This window comes from Tenrec ecaudatus, chromosome 13, assembly GCF_050624435.1.
Source record: "Tenrec ecaudatus isolate mTenEca1 chromosome 13, mTenEca1.hap1, whole genome shotgun sequence".
Classification (NCBI taxonomy): domain Eukaryota; kingdom Metazoa; phylum Chordata; class Mammalia; order Afrosoricida; family Tenrecidae; genus Tenrec; species Tenrec ecaudatus.
The window spans coordinates 27621772-27641608 of record NC_134542.1 but is presented as its reverse complement, the minus strand read 5'-3'; the positions used below and the strand labels follow the sequence as shown (position 1 = coordinate 27641608).

General features: G+C 39.4%; 1 protein-coding gene across 1 annotated transcript in view; it reads right to left on the bottom strand.

Moving 5' to 3' along the window:
* Positions 1–19837, bottom strand: part of ERBB4 (erb-b2 receptor tyrosine kinase 4) — a 1152669-nt gene that overhangs the window by 51231 nt on the left and 1081601 nt on the right. Inside the window, exons 21-25 of the mRNA XM_075528902.1 lie at positions 17302–17457; positions 13168–13243; positions 5334–5480; positions 3636–3733; positions 1277–1447 (exon numbers count right to left, since the gene is read on the bottom strand). Coding sequence (XP_075385017.1) covers positions 1277–1447; positions 3636–3733; positions 5334–5480; positions 13168–13243; positions 17302–17457 — 648 coding nt within the window. The remainder of the gene's footprint in view (positions 1–1276; positions 1448–3635; positions 3734–5333; positions 5481–13167; positions 13244–17301; positions 17458–19837) is intronic.

Genomic DNA, 19837 nt, shown 5'->3' with positions numbered 1-19837 from the left:
GTGCAGTAGAGACAGACTGCACCTACTGGAATGCTCCTCCCAAGGTAAACGACCTCTCTCCTCAGTGCCCGAGTTTCTTCAATTGTCAGACGAGATGAACGAGATGATAACAATAGAACCCATAGAGTTGTTAGAAGGATTAAATGAATTATTCCACAGGCATCGGCGCACAGTAAGGACAGAGCATTCCTTCCTTATTGCTGCCATGAACTTCACTTTACAAACTGGTGAGAAAGTTGTAAGTTTTCTGGCACCTATGGCCAGGAGAAACTGGAATGCCGTTGCACTCCGTACAATAATGTCCTTTGAGGGGGGAGGAGACGAAGGCAAAAGAGCCACTTTTAGCAAAGGTTAAGCTTTGTGATAAATCTTCTCACTGTTAAGAAATTGATTACAGACTGAAGTTTACTGTTTCCCCACATTCCAGAACAGTCAGCTAACACTTGATTATAGCAAGTAATCCTATTGTTCTTTGATACTATATCTGTCTATTTCACTAGTCTGAGAAGTTCTTGAAGAACAGAGGTATGTAAGAAATGTTTGAATTTAAAGGGCCTGCCAATGTCTCATATGCAGAGACCCTCAATGCATGTCAAAGGAATGATGAAGGAGTTCAAATAAAATTATATATATATTTAAAGATCATAGATTCGACAGTTTTTGAAGACAGAATGGTATTGATATAGAATGGCTATACAACATTACAAATAAAATGTAAATGAGCTTCTGAAAAAATTTCAAGTTAATTTTACAACTAAGAAAGCATTCATCAATCTTCCCAATAGGACTGCTTAGCTCAATGTATCACAGTCACCTGTGTTAGGACTTTTTCTCGACGCAAAATATTTCACATTTCTTAAGTAAATGCAAGAGAGTCGTACTCATGTGACCTCTTGACTAATAAATCACAACACCTACTACCTGAGAAAGAGAAACAGAAAATCTGCCTAAGAATTTTCATTCATTTCCATGGACAGAGAGCCCTAGCAGTTTGAGAAGAGTTTTAGGTTTAGGAAAATAAGGCTTGTTTTAATGTATGTAAGATGAGCGAAACATTTCTCTGATTTGAAATCTTGAGGAGAGTTCCAAGTGCATATAGCATTGCCCACACTTACCTTCCAAAAGGTCTGATACATGGCAAAGTGAGCGGATCTTTAATAAGAATGATAGACTTATTTGAAATCAGAGTGATTTGAGATAATTATAATTTTATGACTTCTACTTATGATTTTACTTCTCAAACATAATATGGTATGTGTATCTAATGACTTCTTACCCTGTTTGAGTCAATTCTGGCTCTGGAAGTATAGATGGGCGGTGGGATGTTGAAGGCCTGAGGGACCAGGTACTCCTCAGCATCCATCATGTCTTCCAGATCCTCTTCATCGAGTAGATTCTGAAAGAACTTGCTGTCGTTCGGACTAGGCAACTTCATGTGGTCATCACCCTGAAGGACCACCCAGCAAATAAATAAACCAAAGTGAATATGATATCATGATTCTTCCCTTCATTTTAAATAGGTGGTTTTGGGAGAACATTCATATAATATTGAAACAAATGGCTGAAATATGTATGTATTTTTCAAAATGTAGGGTATTTTTAGCATACACCCTGTCTCAAAGTAGCTTACTCTAATAGGGAAGATATGACAGGATAAGAGAAATAACTACAGTGAGAATGTGCCAAATACCAATAGAGACAAATTCGAATGGGAGGTGGGCTGCTAACTCCAAAATCAGCAGTTCAAACCCCCAAGCTGCTCCTCAGGACAGAAACAAGATTTTCTATTCTTGCAAAGATTTAGTCTTGGAAACCCACGTGAGCCATTCTATCCAGTCCTCCGGGGTCGCTATGAGTTGGAATTGACTTGCTGGCAGTTAGTTTGATTTGGGAATTTGGGAAGGATATTTTGAGGGAAAACATCCTTTTAGGATCTGAGATAGTCTCCAGGGCACTATAGCATTGGTGTTATGACTTGAGGAGTAATTAATATGGGGCAGTCAATGTAACAATCTCAAATTGATTGTAGTTACACTTGTATTAATGTGGGGCAGTCAATGTAACAATCTTGAATTGATTGTAGCTACACTTGTATTCATGTGGAGCAGTCAATGTAACAATCTCAAATTGATTGTAGTTACACTTGTATTAATATGGGGCAGTCAGTGAAACAATCTCGAATTGATTGTAGTTACACTTGTATTAATGTGGAGCAGTCAATGTAACAATCTCGAATTGATTATAGTTACACTTGTATTAATGTGGGGCAGTCAATGTAACAATCTCGAATTGATTGTAGTTACACTTGTATTAATGTGGGGCAGTCAATGTAACAATCTCGAGTTGATTGTAGTTACACTTGTATTAATGTGGGGCAGTCAATGTAACAATCTTGAATTGATTGTAGTTACACTTGTATTAATGTGGGGCAGTCAATGTAACAATCTTGAATTGATTGTAGCTACACTTGTATTCATGTGGAGCAGTCAATGTAACAATCTCAAATTGATTGTAGTTACACTTGTATTAATATGGGGCAGTCAGTGAAACAATCTCGAATTGATTGTAGTTACACTTGTATTAATGTGGAGCAGTCAATGTAACAATCTCGAATTGATTATAGTTACACTTGTATTAATGTGGGGCAGTCAATGTAACAATCTCGAATTGATTGTAGTTACACTTGTATTAATGTGGGGCAGTCAATGTAACAATCTCGAGTTGATTGTAGTTACACTTGTTTGGAATATCAGCAGATTACAACACAAATGGGAAAACAATGCTGTGGAGGGAAAGACAGCTGGACTCTTGTCACACTCCTGCCCATCATGTCTGTTACTTAAATATAACTTTTCAACATGATGTCTATGAAAATCAACTGGGGTTAAAATCATAGAAAATCATAAAGATTTTCTCCTCTAAGACTCAATTTCAATATTCATGTTGGCTTATTGATGTGAAGATAAATGTTCATTTGTTCTAGTGAAGAAACACCATTCAATACAGTCTATGGTCAATTGATTGGTATGTGTTTAAAAGTAACCCAGAGAAAAATATTATAATTTTAATGTATCAAATCCTATTTTTCTAGTGATTAATATAAAATATATTTTGGTCTGTTATTTGATCCATGTGCACATCATTTTATTTGCATTTGAGTTATTACTTGGATACTACATATCTCCCAAAGAAAAGAAAGCGTAATTGAAAACATCTTTTTAGGACATTAAAATGTGAATATGTTAACACTTAATTCACCATATTTAAGAATGAGAAAAATAAAACAAAAATGCCTCTTTCCTTGACTCCAGAAAAGGATGAGTATGTTAATGAATAATACAGAATATTAAGAAAAACAGAACACGAGAAGGAGGGTGTGATGAATGATCCGAGCTATTCTGCACTCATGGTGAATCACTGTCACCTGGCTGTTCAATAGCAGAGCTGCTTGCACACCGAGGGGACATGTTTAAGCGGTAGTGTGACTCCCAGTGAAACATTGCCATGCCCTTCTGCCCAATCTGTCACAGTAAAACTAGTCATGAGTTTTGAAATTCAAGCCCTAGATGTTATTCGCATCAAGTAATACGTGTTTCTTTGGGACAGTTTAAAAAGCAGAAGTGAAATGCACTAACCTGAATAACTAGGTATCTTTGAGGGTCTCGAGCCATCCTGGAAAATTCAGCAGCCAGTTCTTTGAATTTAGGTCTGCTGTCAGCATCAATCATCCAACCTACATATCCAGACACAAAGGAGTCAAGATGTCGATCATTTTTAAAAGACTGGAGATTTAAACTTTATGAAAATACAGTCTAAATGGTAAAAGATGCAACACTGATAATGTTGCATCTTTTGGGATGTTTCCCACCAAGGGGGGGATAGGCACAATATAAAACTAATGTACAGTGATCGGTAATGTTTGCTCAGCAACAGCCATTAACTCCTCTAGTAGCGCCCTCTCCCTCCACTGCATTTCCAGGTAGGTATTATTGGTTAGCACGGAGTCCCGATAAAATGGATCTTGTCTGCCCAGCTCTGTTTAGCTGAACTGAAGGCAGAGTAAAAGCACCAAGGGTTCTTGCCTATGGCCACCTGCACAAAGCGGGTCATCAGACTGTATAAATGAAGCTTTTCCTTGCATGCAAATTATATAATGTGTGATATTTTTAATCCCTGATTTCCTTTTCTTTCATAGATGTCTAGCAACTATTTGATCCAGGTTACCAGCTGTCTTCCTTTCCTGGGAGTCCCCTTTCCATGACAGTTCTGGGAAGTGTTTGGGTATCATTTTAAGAGCCAGAATATCACCTTTCCCCCTCTCCTGTGCTAGTTCTATGCTAGCTCTGTTCATGATAGGTGCATGCATCCACTTTTTAAAAATTCCTTACACCGATGCTGATAAGAAAATGGGTGCATCTGGGCTTGCTGCAACCAGCCACAAAAGCTTAGCCTCACAGTGACTTATCAGTGTCAAGCTCAATGTTGAGTACATAGAGCTATGCTTAGAAGTAAGGGCATTCTGACCTGCACTAGAAATCACATTTCTCATTTCTTCCCTCACTGTCAGAATGCATCACTCATGTGATGAATATAAATCTGAATAGACCTGGGTCCAAAGTCTCATATTAATAAGCCGCTTATTCACCTTCACCAGGTTTTTTCTTTGCTAACGCTGTGTAAATCAAAAGGGGAAAAACTCAGATTATACAAGAGAGATTGCTGCATGTTAATCTCACTTAAATTAAGTCAGAAACTCCAGAGACTTCCCTAATTCTATTTAAATTAGGGTCTAGGCTTTCAAAACACATTTATAATACATATGTGTCTGGGGCATAGAAAAGGAAAAGAAAAGCAAGAGTCAGATGTCAACAAATGATTAAATTCAAAAAGAAAATTACACATGAATAAGCTTTTAGGTTCGTTGCCTAGGTTCAAACCTCATTCCATCCCACTACTTTCTTGCTAACTAAAACTGATCAAGTTTTCCAGTGAATCCATTTTTTAAAACGATCAATGTTAAGTTTCTTTTCTTTATGCTTAGATCACTTAGTTAGATTAGTGTCCTATAGCTAAATTATGACTATTCCTTTGGTGGGCAGACAATGTTGTTGTCCTGGAAATCATAAGGATCAAAATGAGATGAATGAGAAGAGTAAAACTCTTATTATTTTTACTTTATAATATGAAACATGCTATTAGTAACATCACAGCTCGACATAATCATGAACTATGATCAAGATTTTTAATACAAAGAGACTTCAAACAGGTAGATTGATCTATGCTATTTGACTCTGAATGGAGGTGGTTAGGATAAAAATATTTTGCTGTCTTACATTTGACCATGACCATGTAAACGTCGATGGTGCAGATGGGAGGCTGAGGCAAGCGTTCTCCTTTTTCTAATAAATCAGGGATTTCTCGAGTTGGAATTCCATCGTAGGGCTTTCCTCCAAAGGTCATCAGTTCCCAAATAGTGACTCCTAAATTGGAGATCGAATTTTGATGGAAGTATGTTAACAGCACCCAGGGACACGCGAACAATACAACAATGACAAAACCATGCCTTTTAAAATCCGAGTGAAAGAGAATCTAAAGAAAGCCTCTTCAGATTGCTACTTTCCTTTAAAAAGTCCAACCCAATGTCTTCATGGGAAATAGAATTATCCAACTTTTAATGGATAGCAGAGACAATTTAGAGTGAAAAGGAGAATATAGGATCTGTCCCCTATCCATACTTCAAAGAAATGTTCAGATTTGCCAGCCCAAGTTACTTTTTCACCATTCGGTGAAGGTATATATGTAAATTCAGTACCAAAAAAGTATGGTGGCATATACAATCTGCTATGGACACATTTTTTGGCTTAGCCATAGCTTACAATTAAAAGCTATAAAGGTTAAGCAGAAGTTCTAGGACGATTACCTTCTACTATGAAAAATCACTACTGCTTCTCTTGTAGCTAAAACAAAGAGAAGGAACAACAACAACCAACAGAATGACACAAAGAGCCAAGCTACTTGTGAGATCATTCTGATTCCTTGTGACCTCACGTGTCTCAAACGAAAACTGTACGCCGTAGGGTCTTCAATGGCTGATACTTCAGGCCTTTCCAGCGAAAGAAAACAGATGAATTTCCCTAGCACTTTTGAAAGCCTCAGTGAGGAATGATTCATATGTAAGATACAATATAGGAGTCTGTGAAGGTGAATTAAACCAAAATCCAGACTCACTGCTGTCGAGTCAATGTCAACCATAGTGACCCTGTGGGGCACGGTAGAACTGCCTCTGTGAGTTTCTGAGACTGTAACTCTAAAGGTAGCAAAATTGACAGGAAATGAGAATGGTTCGTTTCTTAATTAAATGACTTCCTCAAATCACTAAAACATTAATATTTTTTAGGCCAAAGCAAACACCCTATCATTAGCCTGTAAATAGCCCTTTTGGTTAATCACAATGCTGGTTTTAGCAATAACATATACTTAGATATCTTCTTTATGATGTAAAAATTACCTAATTTAAGAGTCATATTTTCTTACAAATAAAATGTGCAAGTTTAGAAATAGCTAGATGGCAAGTTACTATTACAAAGTGAAATTTGAGTGCTGTATGTACGTAAACAGCCTCGCAATAAATTCCCTGTCAGTGAGCCGAGGATTCTGACTCATAGCGACCTCATAGAAGAGGGTAGCACTCCTTCTATGGCTCCTGAGTCAGTGCCTCTTATGGAAGTAGAAATTCCCATCTTTCTCCTCTAAAGTGGCTGGTAGTTTTGAACTAGTGATCTTGCAGTTACCAGCCCATATGCCACCAGGGCTCCTTATGTGCACATAGGAATCTTTTAATATAAACCCCACTTAATTCAGTTCCGTTTTTCTCAGTCCTTGCCATCAGTAATGAAGTACTTGTTCAAATAGAAGTCTTTTAAGGCTTAAGATCATTATCACTAACTTGTTAATAAACTTGCAAAGCTGAAAAGACAAGTTTTTAAAGTTCAAATGATCCTTTATAATAACCCATTGCCATTGAGTCGATTCTGACTCAGATTGAACCTATAGGACAGAGTAGAAATGCCCCATGGGCTTTAAACTTTGGGAACCGCATGCATACATCCTGCTGCATCTCTCTCCCCCAAAGGAGGCTTGAGCTCCTGAACTTTGAGTTGGCATCCACTTAACCACTGTGCCTAAGAATCCTGACCATTTCTTGACACCCTGGGAGAGTGTGTGGGCTACAAACCATAGGGACACAGGGTGACACCATGCCTGTCTATAAAATGTTTATGCAGTGGTACAGCAGATACTTATTAATTTTATCAAAATATCCTTGTAGTGAGTTAAAAGAACCAAGGCATGTCTTGTTAAACAGAGTTGTGGCGGTTACATAATCTGTCAACTTATTAAGGGGAGGCGTCTAGCCTGTCAATCAAGTCACAGCCAATGAGGTCTCTGTGTGGGCAAGGCCTTCTCCTGAGGATTCTGGGAACTTCTATATTCCTCCTGGGAGGTGGGACTCACACACACTCTCTGCTTTGTCTTCCTGTTGACAAGCCACATGGAGACCCCTGATGGAACCAGAACCCTGGAGCTGAAGGAGCCACATGGAGACCAACACCAGTACTGAGATGCTTCTACCGCCACTGAATCCACAAGACTTTCCACCATTGTCCCATGATCTTCCTACATTCGGCATCATTGTATGTGTTGCATGAGTCTGAAGAGGAAATTTAGACTAGTATCTGGCATGTGGGCTAATATCAGACTTATGGACTTGATCTGGACTGGGCTGGGATGTTTTCTGAATATACAATTAATCTTTGATACAGAGTTCTCTATATACATATGAGTGTCTCTGGATTTGTTTCTCTAGTCAACCCTGACTAACACAATAACTTACAAGTATCAATATATCTACAAAGTTAAAAGTGTATGATCATTTTTACACTTTCCAATGCACTTCAGGAGCCCCGATAGCAGAGTGGATTGAGCCTCATTAGGCTGTTAATGAAAAGACCAATGGTTTGAATCCACTGACTGCAGTGTGGGAAAAAGATGAGGCCATTTGCTGCTGAAGACTTACAACCTCAGAAACCCCATGGAGTAGTTTTACTCTGTCCTATCGGGTTGCTAAGAGTCAGAATCTACTCCAAGACAGTGGAGGTTTCAATTGTTATTCAATTGTTATTGGATGTTATTTGTTGATAGGCACCAACAAGTCCATTTCAAGGCATAGCCAGATTCAAATCACAAGGTAGTTTCCTGTCTGCAGTGCAGGCGGAGGCTATTGGCTTTGTTAAGGAGCTCTGGTGATACAGTGGGTGGCACTTGGGGCTGCTGACCTTCAGTTCAGCATGACTTGCAAACCACCAGTGGTTTGGGGCGGGGCTTGCTACTCCCATAGAGAAGTACAGTCTCAGAATTCCCCAAGGGCCGACTACCCTCTCCTATAAGGTCCTCACGAGTCAGCATGGATTTGATGGCAATGAATTTGGTGTAGTTTTGGTTGTTTAGTTGCTGCTGCTGATTTAGCAAGTCTTGAAGAGTTTTGCTGCAATATTGTGGTAAGCAGTTATTGTGAATCTATGTAAAGAATACTTTTGAGAATGAAGTCATAATTAAAGGAACAGAAAGGGCTACTCTGTGACTAATGTCTGTATAATCACTCTGTTATAGTTGAGAAGTTGAAAATTGCCTACTTTTAATCAGTTTTATTCAAAGAGAATGTAGTTTAGAGGTAGAATTTTATCAACTATGTAGGCACTTGGATTGATTTCTCTAGTCGGCAGACTAGAAGAAATATCTCTCCACAAAAGACTGAAGAAATATTACCACATCTCTTGCAGAAACTTCCATGCAAGAAAGAAAACAAGCAATTACAAATCAAACTAATATATAGTAAGGTGGTTAGATTTTGTGTCAACTTGGCTAAGCTAGCATTGGCAGTGAGGTCTCCCCCATAATGTGACCTAACACCATGTCAACGATGCCATAAGGACAAGGTGGATTGCAGTCCCTGACTCAGCTTGATGAGGTCTCCCTAGGGATATGATCTACTTCCTATCTACTTCCAGAGGCTGCTGAGAACTTGCTCTGTCTCTTCTTCTTTCAGGCCTGGATCCTGCATCTGATTTCTTGGGACTTGTGTGGGTGGCCAGTTATGTGGTTTGCCAACCAGGGAGTTGTTAGTAGCCTGCCATGTTGTCTGATGACCTTAGATTCACTTGGCGTCCTTGGAGTAAACCTTGGCTTGCTGCTGCTTCTTGTTCTGTCCTCCTGCTTCCTGGTTTGTGGGCCTGGCAGCTTCAGGAGTCAGGAAGGACCTCCAGTTTATCATGTGACCCATGGACTTGAGATGGACTAGACCTGTCTGCTGTGCAGTTGAACGGGCCATTCTCTTGACATAAACCTCTCTCTTCGATACATGTACATACCATTCGCTTTCTCTAGAAAACTATTAATCCCCCACTTCTGCCAATAATAATCTCATTATGTTATTACAGGAATGATATCAAAGAGGTTTCAACAGAAATGAATTCATGTTAGCCAATTTCAGAAAAACGAAATCACAAACTTCCTCAAAACATACATTGTCATTCTATCATCTGAAGATACAGACTATAGGAGATACATATTTATTTTATGAAAATGAAGATGCACCTAGTGGCCATTTTCCACAAAGGCACACTATGAACAGAATTATGTAATAGTTTTCTTTGCCTTGTATCCCTTTTATCATCAACTATGATGTATCCCATAATACCTTGTGGTTTGGGATTGACGTTCTGGACTAAGGTGCAAAACAGAGCTTTCATGCTTCCTTGCTTATGTGATTGAGTGGTTGCTACTGATTTTATTTGTCTGTTTGTTTATTCTTACTGAACAGATTCTGCTTCTAAGACTTTGCAACTGAAGATAAATATTACAGGCCAAGTAGCCAAATTTTTACCCAAACACAAACTTAGATGTGAAAAACATGACTTTTGTCCTGCCAACATTTTATATTTTAATTGATTATTTAAACTTTCAAAGATTATTTAAAATTTACCTGTAACAAGTTGCCTATATAATTCAGATAAATACAGGGAGGGTGGAGAATTAAAGACAAAGAATATATGGGGCATATGTGTGATAGATTTGTTTTTCTACCTCCACCTCACAATGCTTACAACTAAAAGTTGTCAAGCCTCCTTTGTTTACCTGTCTAAGCCTCCTCACAACATATTTATGTTCTGCTTCCAAGCTGAGCGAAGGCAGCGCTGGTAGTGTGGCGGTTACTCAGTGGGCTGCTCACCAAGTGCAGTCGTTTCAAACCACCAGCTGCTCCATGGCAGAAAGAAAGAGCTTTCTACTCCTGCAAAGAGTTACATCTAAGAAACCCACAAGGACAGTTCTGTCCGGCCCTATAGGGTTGTCCTGAGTCTGAACCAACTCTCTGGCAGTGAGTAAGTTAAATTAGTTAAACTGGGTAGAATACACAAGGACTGCTAACCGCATGGTCAGTGGTTCAAAAATACCAGCTGCTTTGCTGGAGAAAGTTGAGATCTGTTCCTCAGAGATTTACAACCTGCGAACCCCTATTTGGGCCCCCATGTGTCAGAATTGATTTGATGATAGTGGGTTTTCACACAAATGTAAACACTTCCTATGCTTTGCATATATTGTTGCTGTTAGGTGCCACTGAGCTGCTTCCAACCCATCGCGACCGTGTGCACGTGTGCCATCCTCCCAATCGTTCCTTGCCTGAGCCATGTAGTCGCCAGAGTGTAAACCCATCTTGGCCAGAACTTTCTTCATTTTCATTGCTGCTCTGCTTTATCAAGGAAGATGTCCTTTTCCAGAGCAAAGTCTCTCCTGATAAGATGTCCAAAGCAGGTGAGGAGAAGTCTTGCCATTTGTGCTTCTAAGGAGCTTTCTGACTGTCCTTCGTCTAGGGCAGATTGACGGATTCTTCTTGTAGGCCATAGTACTTTCAATATTCTTCTCCAGCGCCATCATTCCCATGTATGGATTCTTCTTCGGTCTTCTTTATTCAGCGCATAGCAGGCAGTTGGGTCAGGCTCCTATTGATCCTTAAAGTGATATCCGTGCTTTTCAACATTTTAAAGAAGTGTGCAGTGGATTTACCTAATGCAAGGTGTCCTTTGGTAACTCTTGACTGCTGCTTCCGGGCACTTTATCGTGGACCCGACAAGATGAAATCTTTGACCACTTGAGCCTTTTCTCCATGTATGATGATGTTATATGTTGGTTCAGTTGTGAGGATGTTGGTCTTCTTGACATTGAGTCTTAATCCATATTGAAGGCGTGAATACTTGACATTCATCAGCAAGTGTTCAAGTCCTCTTAATTTTCAGAAAGCAAGGTTGTATCATCTGCATAAGTCCTCTTTGAACCCTGCTGCCGCATTCTTCTTCATCTAAACTAGCTTCTCTGATGATTTGCTCAGAATACAGAATGAACAAATATGGCGAGAGGATACAACCCTGCTGTACAACCTTCTTGATTTTAAACCATGCAGTATCCCCTTGCTCTGTGTGCCCAACTCTCTCGTGATCTTTGTACAGGTTCTGCATGAGCACAATGAAGTTTTCTGGAATCCCCATTCTTCTCAAGGCTACCCATAGTTTGTTATGATCCACACAGTTGAATGCCTTGTCATAGTCAATAAAATACAAGTAAACATTTCTGGTATTCTCTGCTTTCAGCCAAGATTCATCTAATATAAGTAATACTAACCTTGTTTCATGTTCCGTTCTGAAACGAGCCTGAATTTCTGGTAGCTCTCTGTCAACGTCTTTCTGCAAACATTGTTGGATGATCTTCAAATACATTGTACTTACAATACCAATGATTTTGTTCTGTACTTTGTACATTTTGTTGGGTAACCTTTTTTTGGAATAGGTGCAAACACAGATCTCTTCGTCAGTTGGCCAGGTAGTTGTTCTCCAAATTACTAACATAGTCAAGTGAGTGCTTCCGGTGCGTCAGCAGCTTGTTGAAACATTTCAACTGGTTATTTATCACTTAGTGGATCCCTATTTCCCGCTTCTTAAGTACCACTGGTTCTTGATCATATGGCACCTCTTGGAATGCTTGAATGTCAATTAGTTCTTTTTGGCCCCATGACTCTGCCTAGTCTTTCCATCTTCTTTTGAGTTTTCCTGCATGGTTCAATATTTTGTCCGTGAAATCTTTCATGTGAATGCTTTCTTTAGTTCTTTCATGTTAAGATATGCTGGCTGTGTTCGTTATCTCATGATTTTGAACACCTTGACTATACTTTTTACTTAAATAAGAAATGAGTATTGTGCCTTCTATTTGTGAATCAGAAATAGTAACACTCTATAATATAATTAAAGATATAAAAAGTGTTGACTTACTTTTTCTAACACCTGGATTTTAAGTTAGTCAGAAATACCTCACTTAACAATTGAGTTAAACTCAATTAAATAAGTGCTCCACTTAGAAAAATAAGATCTCTGTATTCCAGTGATATTAATCATTCACACTGCTGTTTAAGGTGATCTGCAAACTAAAATCAAAACTGCAACAAGGAATCGTCTTCCTACGGTCTTCCTTTACTTACCATATATACTTGTGTATAACTCAAGTTTTTCAGCACATTTTTTAGCAGTTTTTGTGGTAAAATTAGGAACCTTGGCTGATATTTGGGTCGGGTTATACTCGACTGGACACCGGACTTTGACCGCCCCTACTTCTTTTAGTATCACTTCTTATACAATGACAAAACCTCTGATTTCCTGGCACTAGAGCAGAAATTCCAATACGACTAAAAACTTGTTGTGTTTTTGGTTGGTGTTGTTTTTTTAACATGCATTGTATTCAGAATTTTCAGATTCGTTGGAAATCAAAGCCATGGGATGCTGTGAGCCAGTTCCCAAACTCACTCCCCCTTCGTGGGTCAGCACTACCATCACGGGGGGTACGGACGCAGAGTGGGTAGCAGACACGTCAGCCTGCTCCCCGAAAATTCAGAGAGCCCGAAAATGCAAAAGACAGGAAACAATATCATTGAGAAGTTTTGTTTCTTAAAGGAAGATATAATTCAAGAAATGGGACTTATAAGAAGTTTCACCAACACAAGAATATAATGTGGCTTTATACATTTTACATAAATCTAAAACACTTATTTCACAAGGAAAATGTATTTACCATAGCTCCAAACGTCACTCTGATGGGTGAATTTCCTATAGTGTATACATTCCAGAGCCATCCATTTAATTGGCATCTACAGAGAAATAAAACAGGAAAAGTTTTATAGTTACTTAAAAAGTCAATTCTAAAGTTATTTCCTAAATGTACTTTCTTGAACCTTCTTGTGTATAAATATATATAGTTAATAAATATGTGGTGTGTTTTATAAATAGGAAGCAAGTGAACTAAAGTTTATATAAGCTATATATTTATATTCATAGGAAAAAATGAAGCGATTTCAATAAAGATTTAAAGTCTCTGAAATCCAAAGAGGTAGCTCTACTATGCCTCTAGGGTTGCTATGAGTCAGAACTGACTTGATGGTAGTGAATAGTAGCATACATTTATATTAATTACATATAAACTATAGTAACTACATATACACATTTATTTTTACATAGGCAAATGAATTAATATTTATAAAGTTCATTCAGTGACTTCACTTAAAGATGTATTTTACAAAAAAATCACCTGCATAAACAGTAAAAAGTAAAATAAGGGCCACTATTTGAAGTTGTTAAAATACTATGTTTGTGTTAGTTACATGATTTTATGTCAACTTGAAGATATGTAAAAGTGTAGGAGTGGTATCCAACCTATCAATCAGGTCACAGTTTGATGGTGCCTCCTTGTGGGCATGACCTTCTCATAAGGAGGGTCCTAGGGACCTCCCCTTCTCTCTGCCTTTACCTTCCGGCCGACTCACCACCTTAGAGATGTCAGAGCTCTGCTAGGTTCCCACAAACCCTGGGTCCAGACCTTTGCAATCATGGGCCTGTGGTGCTCCTGCATTCTGCATCATTGCATGAGGCTGAGTGTGTCTGAAGAGGGACTTGTAGACCAGGGTCAGACTTATGGACCTGAGCTAAATTGGGCCAGGATGATTTCTTTAAAAAAAAATTCTTTTTGGGTGGTGCTGGATGTTTTCTTGATATATAATTACTTCTTGATATAAAGCTAATTTTTACACGTATATGAGTGTCACCAGATTTGTTTCTCTAGACAGCCCTGACTAACGCAATGTTCAGTAATTAATTAACCAGTTAATATTCTAAGTCAAAATACCAAATTTAAACATGCGGTAGGTATGTCACCTAATATATACATATTATCCCTGGTATCACTTCATTTCTTTTTGCTCCCAAGACAAACTTTGGGCCCTTTGCACAATGGATTTCTCCTATATTCACACCCACTCTTTACTCATTTAATCTGACCATTAAAATGTCTAAAATCATGAATTCCAAAGTTGGCTTTGCTTTGTTTCCCCACTACAAATGACCTCCTTCATCTTGGCCAGACTGTACTGAACATATGAACTGTTTTCAAACTAGGAACTCTATAAAAGAATATAAGAGGATCAACTCAAATCCATCACTAATACAGGAAAACAACTCACCCCCTGTATCCTGCTGATGACGGGTCAGCGGAATGAGTTTCCACCACAAAGGGCAGCATTATATAGCTAAGAGTATAATTAGATTCTATGGAATAAAGATAAACACTTCTACTTTGCAGTTGAAAGCTTAAAACTAAATAGGCCTTTGAAATCATGAGGCTGGCTGCTCACCAAGGTGACACCAAGGTAAGTCTATGACAGAATCATAGTATTCAATGAAAGGGAACAGAAGACACATTGAATGTAATTTCCCTATGGGCAAGGAGTTAGCTGACTTTATGGACTACGGACATTGTGTTAAAGAAGTAAGTTTAAATCACAGGTGGCTTGATAAAGACTTAATGGCTGCTGGCCATTTAAAGCTATAATGAATCTTACTTTAGACAAATCCTACAGCTGTATGTACTCAAGACAAGCGAAGTCATGTGATTTATAGACTTCTACCTCTGTGCGCTCTTGTCGTTGAGTTTCTGAGCTGTAATCTCACAACCCTGGAATCTGTTATTACACAGACAAACTAGACTAATAAAATCAAGGATAAGTCATGCTCGAAAATAGGATAACAAATAAATTTTCACATTTTGAGAAGATTTGAATATCTATGGATGTGAGAGGCCAGGATAAAAATCAACCATAAGCATTTGGATGACTGTCAATGTAAAGTATTTGTAATATATATATTCAAAAAGTCCAAAAGTAATAAGGCACACAACAAATGTATGTATTTAGTAATAACTTTTTTGGGTGCTGTTGCTCTGAGATACAGGTTACTGTAGGTGACCTGCATTTGCTTAGTTCATTTGGCCCATCATGACCTTGATTTCCCCTGTTGAGGCCAGAGGCACCTCCACACTAGGATTACCCAGTTGGGAAGTTTAGGAATCCTTGTGGCACTGTCGGATAAGCATGGGTCTGCTAATGTCATGGTAGGTGGTTCAAACCCATCAGCCATTGCATAGGAGAAAGATGAGGCCACTTGCTCCTGTAAACATGTCACCCTCAGAAAGTCTTGTGTCAGAGAGACTCAGGGGCATGAGTAGTTGGTAGCTACTAAGGCAGCGGTTCTCAACCTTCCTCATGCCACGACCCTTTACTACAGTTCCTCGTGTTGTGGTGACCCCCCAACCATAAAATTATTTTCATTGCTACTTCATAAGTGTCATTTTGCTACTGTTATAAATTAGGTGACCCCTGTGAAATACTTGTTCGATCCCCAAAGGGGTCGTGATCCACAGGTTGAGAACTGCTGTCCTAAGGGCAAATGCAGGGGCAGGGGTTTATTTAATGTGGCTCTTCTTGCTAAAGTCTGTAACTCCCACTAAACAACCCTCTCCTGCAAGGGATAGATAGGTAAGAGGAGGGCAGATGCTGATGGGATTTCCCTGGGAGTAATTGTGAGCAAGATTCATTGGAATGTCATCCTGCTGGGTATAAAATGAGCCTCTGAGATGCAAGAGCCAGGAATGGAGTGAGTGCATCCTCTGGACCCTGAGATCCCTGTGCAGTGAAACTCTTAAATCCAGAAGACAACTGTAACATCAGAGGAGCAGAACTGGGCTTCCTAGTATATGGAGGAAGTCACTCTGGGTGCTTCGGCACAGAAGGCTGGCTTGTGGAGTGGGGCACATTGGGGCACTTAATTGGGGAACCTGAGCTTGCTGACCCCCAGAGGTGGAGCTGAATGTACAGGGACTTTAGTTTACTGGAGTGAGGTGCCCTCTTCAGGGAGCTGGGTTTGTTGGCCCAGGGAGACTGAGCTGCTCGCTGTGGGGCTGAGGTTCACAATGGCGTGGTGTGCCCTTTGGGCTGCATTAGCAGCCCTGTGAGAACTTTGTAACAAGTCCTGAAGAACCACTGTAACTGAGTATTTCTCAATTGCATTAAAGTCTATTTTTTTCCTATTAACTTCTTAATAAACCTTTTAACCATGAAGCTTGTCTGTGAGCTCTGTGTGGTCATTGCAACAAATCACAGAACTTAGATAGAAAAGAAGAAGAATGTTGGACGAGTGACAAAACACTACAGCAAGCTAAGTACTCGGTTAATGAGGAGATACAAAGGCAAGGACTAAGGCGCGGACCGAAACCAGATGGCTGGTGAGTGAGCCAGGGGTACACAGTACCACGGAAGCACTGTACAGGCCCCTAGAGACGTGGGGCGGGTAGGACAAGAAGTAGCATTAATAGGAAAGTCATATACTATGATAGGACATGAAGAAGCTAAAGGCAGTTCTGTCTGGTTGCACATTTAGATAGAATAGTCAACCTGTCTGGTTGTACATTTTTAGATAGAATAGTCAACCTTCCAATGAACTGTGGTGTTTGGAAGGTTACTTCCTAGTCTATGTGAAGGAGTGAGTTATCTGTCTCAAAGAGCCCAGTCTATGTTCTTAAGATCAACAGAAAATACTCTACATGAATGGATTACAACTTAATTCTCAAGAGTCCCAAACAACCCATCCACATCCCAACATTTCCCGAATAGGAGGGCCATTATTTTATCTTAGCTGTTTTATGGAAATGGAGGCTGGTAGTATGTACCACATACATTTATTGATTCTAGTCATAAGCAAAAGCAAACTCCGGCACTTGGATTTTATAAACGCCTGAATCTCAGGTTTACCAGACTTCTTATATAAAATAATATAGCGCTATACTTACTTTTCAAGCAATGTTGCTTTCTAAAATACATACCTTCCCTCCGTCGGCATTATATTCTTTTTCATCTCCTTCCAAGAGTCTGGCTAGTCCAAAATCTGTGATTTTCACATGATTTGGTGATTTTACTAAGACATTACGTGCTGCCAAATCCCGATGAACAAGCCGTCTTTCTTCCAGGTACATCATTCCCTGAAAAACACCAAATTGCACAATAATGATAAGCTCACACCTTTGCTTTTTCATTTTTGAAAGAAAAAAGAAAAGAGTCTCTAGCATTCCATTTGAAGGGGAATATATCTAAGTGAAGCAGGAATGATGTGAATTCTTAGGGAAAAGCTGGACAAAAGATAAAACTAAAAATAGCGTTTGAATGTTTTTTTACCTACTAAAATCCTCTAAAGAGGAATGGATTCCCTGTACATGAGCTCACTGTTTGACCATTTCTGCCCCTGAGACTCTCGAACCTCTGCAAACACTGTCATGACTGAGGTATGCAGGCGTCTTAGTAGATAAGCTAGCACGTACTTGGACTGATCCACATACTCCTAGTGGTTTTCTTCTCAATAGTGCTATTTAATGTGATCTTCCCCTTCACTCCCAACTCCAAACAAATATACTTATTCATCCTTCTTTTAATCCCTAATATGAGGTTTCCGAATGCTAAAATTGCCACTGTAGTTTATAGCCAAACTGAAGAATGATAGTACTTTTATGAATTATGCAAAGGACGATGTATACCCGGTAGATAGTAAAGACCTGCAATGATCAAGCATAGTTTCCTATTACATTAAGAAGGAGGTGTGGTCATACAGTGGTTACGTGCTTCGTTGCTAAACAAAAGCTCTGCAGTTCGAATCCATCCATGGCTCCTTAGGAGCAAAGCCTTGCTGATCTTTCCCAGTAATGATTATGGCCTAGAAAACCAAGGGGACACTGCTCACGGTGGCCTGTGGTCCCTGCTAGGACCCGACTTGCTGACACACAGCAAAAACAGCAACATGATTGTAATGACAAAATTCATCATAATCCTTAAACATGTCCTTTACTATGGTGTTTTTTTCATATGGTACATCCAAACCAAACCTGTGGCCTCCTAGTCAATTCAGACTCGCAGCAGCCCGGTACAACAAAACCGGGTATCCAAGGCTCTAGATCCTCCAAGAGCTACATCTTTCTCCGGTGGGCCAGCAGGTAGTTTGCAACCACTAACCCTTTAGTTACCAGCCCAACTTTTGCGACTGTGCCACGAGGTTCCTTATATGACATACTGGGTAATTACGAATAATTACTCAGCATATCAGGGAGCCCTGGTGGCAGAGTGATTATACGTGGAGATGCTAACCGCAAGGTCAGCAGTTTGAAACCACCAGCTGCTCCTTGGGAGAAAGACGGGCTTTCTACTCCTGTAAAGAATTACAGTCTTGCAAACTCCTGGGTGCCGTTCTACTCCATCCGATAGGGCTATCATGAATAGGAATCGACTCTGTGGCAGGGAGGTGTTTTTGGTTTGTTTGCTTTGTTTTATCCAGTGTGTCCTGTAACAGAAATGGTTGGTATTCTGATGCCTTTTCTCTTGCTTAGATGCATTATCTGTACAAAGGAGCAAAGTACTAATTCATAGAAGGAATAATTTGATTATTAATTGTATTGCAGCAATAGGCAAACAAAGGGTGGCGAAACTGTCACCTTAGCAACAGGTGTATGTGCAAACAAGAAAACGGACTCCAATACATTGATTAGATTAGAGTGACCATCTTCTAATTGTAGAGTTAGGGGAAGAATCTACATTTGAGGAGCTTCATGGTAGAAAAAGTTTTCATCCAAAACCAAATCAGAATTAGTATAAAAGAGGCGAAGCACACTCTTGCCCCAGTTGAAAATCAATGCTGTTGGCAGTTAACATTACAGCAGCCAGACTTTGAAGGATTAATGGTTTCTGACATCTAAACAAAACTGTGGGAAACAGACACATAAATCACATGGGTCAAAACATTATGAACCGTATAGCCGGTGTAGTGCAAAAGAGAAGATTGCTTCTAACAGCATCCGGATCCAGACTCTATATAAATGCCTAGTAAACATAAGCAGTGGAGATGCTGCTTGGTAGGGCCCAATCACTCGGGTGTCACCGTCTGTATTAATGCTTTCTGAAGCTCGCCCACAACTGAGATTTATGGGGGTTCTGTCCTCTTTCCTAAAACAGTGCTTTCTTTCTGAAGCATCAGAAATTAGATATTGTTAGCATAGAGTGAATCTGAAATCATGTAGCCTTTATGTTACTTAATGGAGCAAACAAAGTCAGTGCCCTGGAGATAAAGTAATTTTATGCTTTCCAAATAAGTTTGTGTCTTTAGGAAGTATACACAAAAACATTCATTATTATCTGTCTTGTTACCTTCATATGAGAATAGGGGAAGTATGTTGGCTACAGATCAGCACATTATAGAATGCATACTGTGTGCGGGGAATTATTAGATATTGGAGAGACAAAAAAATCATAAACGGTCTGTTTATTAAAAGAGGACAGAGCTAATTAATAAAGGAGGCACCTATGAAATAATAGCTCATG